At 31.0% G+C, this 11,385-nt stretch overlaps 1 protein-coding gene across 1 annotated transcript; it reads left to right on the top strand.

Annotated features, from left to right (window-relative positions):
- Positions 1-6,613: 6,613 nt before the first annotated feature.
- Positions 6,614-9,078, top strand: LOC101488912 (protein SEEDLING LETHAL 1, chloroplastic). The gene is made up of 2 exons (XM_004488738.4): positions 6,614-6,899; positions 8,220-9,078. Exons 1-2 carry the CDS (start codon positions 6,750-6,752, stop codon positions 9,057-9,059), a joined length of 990 nt encoding a protein of 329 aa, XP_004488795.1. The 5' UTR covers positions 6,614-6,749; the 3' UTR covers positions 9,060-9,078.
- Positions 9,079-11,385: the final 2,307 nt, after the last annotated feature.

Genomic DNA, 11,385 nt, shown 5'->3' on the forward strand with positions numbered 1-11,385 from the left:
CAAAGATATATCATAGTTCATCCAATACAGGTTACGTCAAGTTGTCACAATTGTGAAATTTTTCACTAAGTGCTCAAAGCAAGATGGTTCTTGGTTTTTACACAGCTTTTACAGATAAAGATGTTGATCGGTTACAAAGTACTGTTTTTCTATATAAAAATGATTTCTACATGTTACCTTTCAGTCTTTAGGATTTTTACACATTACGTGTAATACCCCAATTTTATTGACTAATTAGAAATAATTCAAAAAATAAGTAATAATATGGTTAAATAAAAAAACATTTCACAATTATTATTAAATAAAAAAACATTTCACAATTATTATTAAATAAAAAAAATCATCATTTTATAAAATATGACCAAATTTTGTGTGCATATTTACCTTATTCCTAGTACAAAAACAAAAACAAAAATAAAAATAAATAAACGTGTTCTCTTATCAAGAGCCCCTTTCTTTCTCTTCAGTCCCCTTGTCCTTCTTTTCAAGTTTCTTATTTTTTTTCTCCTTTTTCTAATAAGGTTAAAATCTTCACTCATAATGTACTCAATCAAAAAAGTAAGCCATTTTTTTCTCTAATTATTTAAGGTTGCTTGAGAATTGTTGCAAAACAATAGAAATATCAAACATCATTTTATCTCATGGATACAAAGATTCATTCTTATAGTCTATAAATTGAGACAAAAATTCATTAGAAAAGGAATGAAAATTTGTCTTGTTCTCTTTCCTGTTTGTCTTGTTCTCTATCTCTTTATTATAGTGCTTCGTTTGGTTGTTTGCTTACTGAAATATTTTTTTTCACGCCTAAGAATATGTCTTTTATTTGTTGTTTGCTTGCTGAAATTTCTGATTTTACGCTTAAAAATGATATTTTTTATTTGGTTAAATATGAGATTATTGTTAAATGGTAGGAAAATGGAAGAGAAGTATCTTAAAAAATAAGAAATACTCAACCTGTAGGACTTTGAAATGGTGCGTCGATACTGAAATCGTATGAAACGTCCATCCCTTTGAAGTTGATTTCTCATATCAACTCTCTGTTTCTATCTTTCCTATTAGGTCATTTGACCACTTATCATATTTCCCCATAGGTTACGGTTTAGCTTCTAAGACAACATATCCTTATAAAGCAATTGTATCCATTATGGCACCCCTATCGCATAATATATATGTTGGAAGATATATAGATTTCAACATTTTTTTCTTTTTCAATTTGAGTAGAGTAGGCTTCAACTTTTCTTTTTAAATTTGCACGGAGTGGACATCACGTTAAACATAGTAGGCTTCAATTTTTTCCAGTCTGCACAGGTTGCATTTTTATTTTTGTTAAATCACCAAATTTTATAAATACATATATATATATATATATATATATATATATATATATATATATATATACTCAATATAAGATATTCAGTACGTTAGTGATTACATGTATACCCATGAATCGAGAAATAAATTATTGGATCTATGACTTATTTTCAATTAAGACATTTAGATGAAGGGATAATTAATGTACAATAAATAGTGATCGCAGTAAGATTAAAATCATATCACCGATTTTATCATTGATTGGATAGTAATGGTGTATTGAACTTATAACTTACAAGGTTCTCTCTAACAGTAAGATAGAAATGAACAATATATATATATATATATATATATATATATAATTATTATTATTCTACATAGTTTCATTTATATCTCATGACATTTTTTTTTTCTTTTTCTAAAGAAAAATAAAATATAATGGCATTTTATATAAATTTTTAGGATTTTTGGGGAATCATATGGACCTTAGTTACATGTTAGTTAAGTAAATAATGAGATCGGAAAAAAGAAAAACTTTACTTTTCAAGTTTAAGCAACCTGAAAGTCTCTTTAATAAATATGGGAATATCATAAACCTCTAACCTCTTGGTACTGGATGTGCAAACAGGGGCCCTCACGGTACTCGCTCAGTATTACAACTCTCTCTTGAGATGTTTCACCTTTCAAGACTTTCAGTTGGCCTCAAAATTAGAAGAATTCAAACGAAAATTGATTTACTCCCTAGAGAAAGGAAATTTTTATCGATATATTGGGCAACTATCAAATTTGAGTGTAATTGTTGAAGTGTTGAATATCGACATAAGAATGGTGGAAGCAAATAGTATGTTATTATATCATTTTATATCATCTCAATCCAAATATTATTTACTTCACTTTATTTTTAATTTTTTTTAGATTGAAAGTTTATATTATAAATATTTAAATTTTTACACAAATCTAAAATCATTTGATTTAGATATGTTATTGAGATACATCAAAATTAACGTTTTATTCATTTTTATTGAACACAATTAATCTTCATGGATTTCAATAACATGTCAAATGATTTTAGATTTGTGTAAAAATTTATTTGCATAATCTATAATATATAAACTTTCAATTCAATGGAAAAAATTTAGAAAAGTAAAATTAAATTAAAAACAATAGAAAAATTGATAGAAATTTGAATTGAGATGATCGAAACTCATAAAAGTAAATACTAAATAGCAAAATTGCATTACAATCGCTTATCAAATTTTGAGGGCTATATTAGATTCGAATTTCTAAATTTTTTTAAAGAGTATAAATAATTAGACGTTTACCTATCTGATACACGAATCAATTAAAAAATTCTACAATAAAAAAATTAGTAATAATATTTAAACAAAATATAGCTTTATAAAATGAAAACAACTTTTATAATTGTACTTTATTTTAGGCTTCGAAACATTTTTTAAAAACAAAATACAACTTTATAAAATGAACACAACTTTTATAGAATTGCACTTTATTTTAGACTTTGAAACATTTTATTTAATAATTATAATAGAAGTGATGTTTATTTCTTAATCTTAGTCATGAACTATCAATATCTTCAAATTGGTTCTTGATGTTACCTTTTAAAAGGCAATATTGTACATGTAAGAACATTGATTATAGTAGACATTTTATATATTTAGAAGATTATCATTACCTTTTCTTTATAATCATTGCAAATAAAATAATAAAAGAAAATTCATTTCGTTAAAATTGGAATGAAAATTTGGATCAAAAGGTGTCGATAATAATCTAGACACATACACCTCAACACATATGATACACTTTATAATGTGTCGATATACATAATTTAGATCAAAATTAATTACAATAAAGCAACAATGTTTATTTGAAAAGATATTTGGAATCACCCTTTGCAAGAACTATAAAAAAGATTAGCAAGAACTATTAAATTAAGATCGATTTTGAGAAGATGTGACATTTAGTTAGGTAGTAGTAGTAGTCAATTTCATAATATTATATGTTATGTGGTGGTTGATTGATTTTCTGTTATATATTATGGGATATCAAAATCGATTTTTATTATATGTTATGTCTCTCGTGGATTGATTTTCTGTTATATATTATGGGATATTAAGATCGATTATGAGAAAATTTGACATTTAAAATATCTATTAATTTTCGTTTAGTTTATTATTTTCGTATTTTGAATTGTGACTGCTTCATCCAAAAAGTTTTATCATATTTTTATTTTATTTTTTAAAATAATTACTTTTTGAATAAATGATGTGACACTAAACAATCAAAATTTGACACATAATAATTAGCAATACATAGAAAATAAGAATTGTTCTTGTTAAATAATGTGAAAATAAAAATGAGAAGATGTTAATTTATGAATGACCCATATAACTGTGTATATGTAGAGAAATGTGAGGTAGGAGAACATATCTAGAACAATTTTTGTTATTAAAATATTTAAAAAAATTATCAATTCTTTTTAAAGAATTTAACTATACGAAGAGAAGTGGGATACTCCAACTTCAACCAGTAAGATATTAAGTGTCACAATAATCTTTTACCATACAAGGTGCATTTATAAGATAAAAACTAATTTATTTTTATTTTTACTTTTACTTTTATTTTATTTTTATTTATTCAAACGTTATAATTTAGTTTTTTTTATTGGCTCCTGTAACTTTGAATTTTAACTTAAAATGCTGTAAAATATTTTAAATATTTGTAAATACATAAAGTATTTTGAAATATTAAAAAAATTGTGTTATAAACCAATAAAATCAGAATATAAAATTCTAATCGTAAACTCGTTAAAGTCGGTCTAAGGCCCAAACTGCTAAAGCAAGAGCTTTAGATTTCCAACAAAAATAATATTTGTTAAGAATATTAAGCTCTCAAAAGATTATGTACAACTAGTAAAGGCTTTCATAACTAAGACAAAAATCACCAATTGACATTTAATTACAATATTTAACATCTCAAAAAGTAAAAAAATAAAATTTAAATAAATATTTTTATTTAAATTATCATTTTAGGCCTCTATTTTTTTATAATTAATATTAGAAAGGTCTTTTTTTTTTTATTAAAGTATTTTCTTATATTTCACATTAGGTCTCACTAAGTATTGAACCCATCCTATCTAATACACTCCATTTGTTTGAAAAACTTATGTCAATTAATTGCATCTTCTTCTGCTGCTTTTGCCTTTCCTATTTCCTCCAAAGGCGTTTGATGATCGATATTTCACCTTATTCTTTCTATTTAATTATTGTATAGGTTCAAATTACTTATGAATCAGTTATAAAGCTTATGCATGAGAAGACGAATTTTAGGATTCTCATGAAGCATGGTCGTCGTAGTAAACAAATATGTATAGTTCTTTGATATATTTTAACGATCTGGGATGGTAAACTGGACCGGTCTGTTTCATTTGATATGTCCGTCAGCAACTCGTCTAAATTAAGTGTGGATTGGAACCAACATAAATAGTTGTGTTGAAACTCTAATCTGCTTTGTCCCTCAATTGACTAGCGGGTTGGCTCGTAATGTAACTCAGACTCAATATAATATAAATTAACTATATTTTTGTATTTTTTTTTACTGGGTTAATAGGACAACCCACTCACCCCATCTTATTTTTCAACGGCGAGATGATTCAACTTAGATGATTGAGTTTAAAATATTAACTTGACCCGTTTAAAATGGCAAGTTAAACGGATTGGTCAAACAAACTCAATTCATTTTACATCACTACTCATTATCTATTCTATGGATCTTACCCAATAATCAATGTTGATGATTCTGTCCATCATTAAAAAAGAAAAACATTTGAGTTTTTTTTTTAATTTTAATTTAAGGTTAATAGACTAGTTAATAAAAATTAAAGGAATAAATTATTTAATTGTATTCTAATGGTGCTAGAACTATGGTGGAACTTATTACCTATAAATGATCTATGTCATTAAATAACTATTATTTGAAGGTATAGATTAATCATAGAGAAATTAAGTCATTTCCCCATAGTAAAAATCACCATTAGGGCCATTTTTTTAATATTGTCTTCCTTCAATTTGGGCCTCAAGGCCTCAAATAGGGCTGCCAAGGGGACATAGACAAATATCTTGCAACTTTAATCAAAATTGCAATGTAAAAGATGACATCAAAGAAAAAAAATCTAGGTCAAAGTGGTAAATGACTACGACAAATCATTTAAAAAAAAAAAATTAAAAAATGGTTTGAGAAATTTGAAGTGCATAATCTCATCCCTTTTTTACTTTGCCTAACCCTAATTAAGTCATTTGTATATCTCTTTGGACTATTACACGTATTTAATTAGCATTAATATTATATATAATATGATTGGATAATAATAACTATTTAAATATATAATTAAATCAATTTTAGAGTTCTTTTTAAAGTTTTTTTTTAATTTGTTAAAGAACACGAACTAAAATAATTTTTGTCAAACTTTAATAAAACTTTGAATGTTTAAAAATAGAGAAATAAAAAATAATTTTCTTGAAAGGAAATAAATTTAATTATAGTTTTAAAGAGATTCAAATAGAAGAATGGTTTAGTTTTGAAATGTATGGTTTTGGGTTTGAAGGTAGGGATGGGAATAGGCTAGGCCGTCCGTCAGGGGCCTATGACCTGGCCTACTTATGGCCTGGCCTGGCCTGGCCTATTTAATAAAAAGGCTAGGCTCAGGCTGTTTTTAAAGCCTATTTATTTAAATAGGTCAGGCTCAGGCCTCTAAAAAAGCCTATTAGGCCTGACAGGCCGGCCTATATATATTTTATTATTTATTAATATTATTTATTATTATATTAATAATATTATTTCTTATTTTAAATTCTATCAATTAGACAATCACTCAGTGAGCATTCCATATTCAGCAACGATTCTATATTTGGTAGTCATTCCATATTAGGTAGTCGTTCAATTAGTCAATAGTCATTCTATATTTGTTTAAGAGGTAATAATAAGTTGTTTGTTTCAGAAAAAAAAATAATCTATTATTTGATACAAAAAATTATTTTTTAGGGTTTAAAGGATGTTTGCTTCATATTTTTTAAAAATTATTTTAAATAGGCTTTTAAATAGGCTTCCAGGCCAGGCCAGACTTTCTCAGGCCTTTCAAAGCCTGGCCTGGCCTGGCCTATTCCCACCCCTATTTGAAGGGTAGGAAAGAAAGTAGAGAAGAAAGAGAGGGCCCACAATGCAAGAAGTGACAGGCATGCATTCTCTCTATCTCCTCATCCATCACTCCCCAATCCAGAACACACTCCCAAGATGTCAATTCTATTATTCATCCAATAATAATTAATAATAATAATTCAATAATTCATAATATTTCACAACCTTTTAATCCTATTTCTTATTCTTCTTCTTCTTTCTTCTTTTTCTATCCCTAACTAACCAAAATGTGCTCTGCCACTGCAACAACACGATTGTTTTCAACCGATAACCACATTCCCAAATCCTTCACTCGTCTCTGTAAGCCCTTTCATTCTAGGGTTCCCACTTCCCTTTCATTCCATTCCACACGACCTTCCTTCTTCGTCAGAGCTACGGTTAGCCTTTTTTTTCTTTCTCTTTTTTAATGCCTCAATTCTTCCTAATAACCTTCAAGTTCTCATTTTTCTTATTGGGTTTTTGCTTATTAATGCTTCAGTGTAGATATTTCTTATTGGGTTATGTCTGATTTATAATGCTCAACTTTAGGTTTTTCATACTGGCTCTGTGCTTAATTACGCTCTAGTTTTGATTTTTCTTAGTGGGTTCGGCTTAATAATGTTCTAGCATAAAATTGGTTCTCTACTTAATATTGTTCTAGTTTGGATTTTCTAATTGTTAGTTGTCCTTGGCAATGTTTGATTTGAAGATATTAAATATTTTTGATTTTATTTGCAGAATAAATTAATTTTTGTTTATGGCTCTTGCCCTTTATTGCTGAATTCTATGGTGTTGTTTGCCCCCAGAAAGATATAGTTTTTTCTTTTTTTTGGGGGTTGATCATATGATAGGGTTGTCAATTGCAGATAGAAAAAAAATACCTGTTTGTTCAAATTCCGCTACTCAACATCTATAGCTTCTGTTGACAACACTTTTTACTAATTAGTGTATTGCGCAACAATAGCGATTTGTTCAAATTCCACGGTGCTATAGCGCCACCGTTTGACACCACTGTAAAATGAGAGTTCTTCAATCCAATGATAGTTGGTGGCTATTTCATTGAAGTTCAAAATGGTATTCAGCAGAGGAACTATTTTTTATAAATTCGGTATATTTTAATTAGAAAATTAGTTGAAGTTGTTAAATGGTTATATCTTCGACAAAGTTGCTACTTACTACCTTAAAATTCTTGAAGTACTGTCCTGAGTCTCGCCTGCCATCTATTTTATATGCATTTGATAATTGTTGTGAAATATATTCTCATTTTTAAATGCTTAATGATTCCTTGGCTTCAGGATAGTTTACATAGTACATAACACTTGACCTTTTGCTAATTTAGATTATGTTATGTTGTTTTTGGTTAAGCTTTTGACTGATATATAGATTAGATTGGATTTCTGGTGAACTTTTCATGCATTTATATAGTGTTTATATAGGGAGTTTATTCCTCCTTTTGCTCAACTTTCTTGGAATTGAACAGCATCAAATTTTCATTCATTTTCATACATGCAAACCATCAAGGGTTTGACAAAAGAACTAATTTTAATGACAAGATTATAATAGCAGTGACAAATTGTTAATTGTCCTTGTGATAATTTGTTCTCGCATAAATTTCATGTTTTAGCAAGACAATTGACTATTTGTGTGCATGATGAATTGCTGACTAATGAATTAATTATCACCGGCTTGAAATTTCCTGTGCTTCTGATGTACTGCAGGTTGTAAAGTGGCGATGTCCAAACCAAACTCTCCCTCCCAACTGCGATACCAGTTTCGAAAAAAAGGCCCTGTATCTGGAGTCTATCGGTATCGACTCTTTCTCACTTATTGAAGATCATCCAATGCTGATCACCGCCTCACTTGATGATATAAAATCCACCGTGGAATACATTACTGCTATGGATTTCACTGCAATCGAGTTTCGACGTATGGTTGGCATGTGCCCTGAGATTCTAACTACCAAAGTCTCGGACATTATACCTGTCTTCACATTCCTTCACCGCGAAGTTCATGTAAGTGGCAAAAATATCAAGCACGTGATAAATCGTCGTCCTCGGTTGATTATATGCAATGTTGATAAGCAACTACGTCCTACCATGTACTTCCTCCAAAGTATTGGCATCGAAGAGGTAAACAAGCACACACATTTGCTGTCATGTAGTGTCGAAGAAAAATTTATACCCCGAATCAATTACTTTGAGAATATCGGGTTCTCTCGCCGCGACACAACTTCGATGTTTCGACGATTTCCTCAGCTGTTTTGTTATAGTATTAAGAATAATTTGGAGCCTAAATACAATTACTTTGTGGTGGAGATGGGGAGAGATTTGAAGGAGGTGAAAGAGTTTCCACATTATTTCTCATTTAGCTTAGAGAATAGGATTAAGCCTAGACATAAAAGGTGTGTAGAAATGGGGGTGTGTTTTCCTCTACCTTTGTTATTAAAGACTAGTGAAGTGACATTTCAGAATAGATTAGAAGCATTTGTAAATTCTTCAACACCCTTGAAAACATCTCCTCTGTGGAGTGCTGGTTGTGATATTATTAATGAAGTATAGACAAAGCAATTGCATTGTATATTTACATTGCTTCTGTGATTTTTTTTTATGAAACTAAATTTATATTAGGGGAGACACATCCCATGCAAGATCACGGAGAACTACTAATCTCATTGAGATTTATAATAAAATTTACGTATAAGTTACTAATTTTGGACTTGAATTCAAGTCATAGTGAGTGTGAGCAAAATGTCAAACTATGTGTCAATTGCAACTGTTGAATATAAAGAGTATTGAGAGACATATAGAATAACCCGTGTGTTTCAACTACACAGCGGAATCTCTTTATATAGACACAGGGTATTAAATAACCCTAATTTACAGTAATGCTAACGGGCCAGAATACTTACATACTTACAGCCCATATATTTTATTTACATTCTAATATAGTATTCAACACTCCCCCTCAAGCTGGAGCATATAAATCAAATGCACCTAGCTTGTTACATATATAACTAATTCTAGGACCTCGCAATGACTTTGTAAACACATCTGCTAACTGATCATTGGATTTGACAAAGCTGGTGATGATGTCACCTGATTCAATCTTTTCTCTAACAAAATGGCAGTCAATCTCAATGTGCTTGGTCCTCTCATGAAAAACCGGGTTCGAGGCAATGTGCAATGCAGCTTGATTATCACATATTAATGTCATTGTGCTGGTCTCTTCAAATTGAAGTTCTTTCAGTAACTGTTTCAGCCAGATGAGTTCACATGTTACTAGTGCCATGGCCCTGTATTCTGCCTCAGCGCTGGATCTTGCAACAACATTTTGTTTCTTACTCTTCCAAGATATTAAATTTCCTCCTATGAGTACACAATACCCGGAAGTTGATCGTCTGTCTATGGGTGAGCCTGCCAATCAGCATCTGAGTAGCCAATTATTTGAGTATGTCCTCTATCTTCATAAATGAGACATTTTCCAGGTGCACTTTTGATGTATTTAAGAATCCGGATTACAGCATCCATATGTTCTTGGCAAGGAGAATTTAAGAACTGACTTACCACACTGACAGCAAAGGAAATGTCAGGACGAGTGACTGTGAGATAGTTTAATTTTCCAACCAATCTCCTATATCTTCCTGAATCTGATAGAGGCTCCCCCTGATTGGGTAGGAGTTTGACATTTGGATCCATAGGAGTATCAACTGACTTGGCATTTAGTAGGCCGGTTTCTTCAAGGATATCCATAGCATATTTTCTTTGTGAAATTACAAGACCATCCTTAGATTGAGCTACTTCAATACCCAGAAAATAACGGAGTTTACCAAGGTCTTTAGTCTGAAATTTATTTGAGAGATGTTGTTTTAACTGGAGTATTCCTTGCTGATCACTACCAGTTATAACAATGTCATCCACGTAAACAATAAGATAGATGCACCCTTGAGCTGAGTGATGATAAAATACAGAGTGATCGGCTTCACTGCGGATCATACCAAATTCTTGTACTACCGAGCTGAATCTGCCAAACCAAGCTCTAGGAGACTGTTTAAGACCATAAAGGGACCTGTGTAGCCGACAAACCATGTTGGAAGACTCCCCCTGAGCAACAAATCCTGGTGGTTGCTCCATATACACTTCCTCTTCAAAATCACCGTGCAAAAAGGCATTTTTAATGTCAAGCTGATGGAGAGGCCAATGTCTAATTGCTGCAATGGAGAAAAATAGTCTGACAGATGCCATTTTGGCAACCGGTGAGAATGTGTCACTGTAATCCAACCCAAAAATCTGAGTATATCCCTTGGCTACCAAACGAGCCTTAAATCGATCAATCTTACCATCAGGACCAACCTTCACTGTATAAAGCCAACGACACCCGACTACCGACTTCCCATGAGGTAGAGGTACCAATTCCCAAGTACCACTGCTTTGTAGAGCACACATCTCATCAAGCATTGCTTGCCTCCACTCAGGGTGGGATAATGCTTCACCTGTAGTTTTAGGAATAGAAACAGAAGACAAGGAGGACAAGCAAGTGTAATGTAAAGGAGAAAGACGATGATAACACAAATCAATATAATGAGGAGATGGATTACGGGTGGTGCGAATATCCTTACGAAGAGCAATGGGAAGGTCAGGCTCAGGTGGCAGGACTGGATCTGGAGGTGGTGTCGGAGGAGAGTCTATAATGGGAACAGGAACAGACACAACAGAGGGTAAGCATTGACGGTGATATGTTTATAGTGGTCAGGGAGGTTGAGGGGCAGACTTGGCAGGTTCGATAGGAATATGAGTGTGTGGGAGAGGGATAACTACTTGAGGAGGTTCGGGATTAATGTCCTGATAGGGCTCAGTAGCTATATGGGTAGGTTTAAAATATTGTACA

This window comes from Cicer arietinum, chromosome 1, assembly GCF_000331145.2.
Source record: "Cicer arietinum cultivar CDC Frontier isolate Library 1 chromosome 1, Cicar.CDCFrontier_v2.0, whole genome shotgun sequence".
NCBI lineage: Eukaryota > Viridiplantae > Streptophyta > Magnoliopsida > Fabales > Fabaceae > Cicer > Cicer arietinum.

Excerpts from the sequence above, each read along its gene's own strand:
- LOC101488912 (XM_004488738.4), top strand. The coding sequence starts at position 6,750 with ATGTGCTCTGCCACTGCAACAACACGATTGTTTTCAACCGATAACCAC. Across the intron at positions 6,900-8,219 it reads CCTTCTTCGTCAGAGCTACG|GTTGTAAAGTGGCGATGTCC; the intron begins GTTAGCCTTTTT and ends GATGTACTGCAG.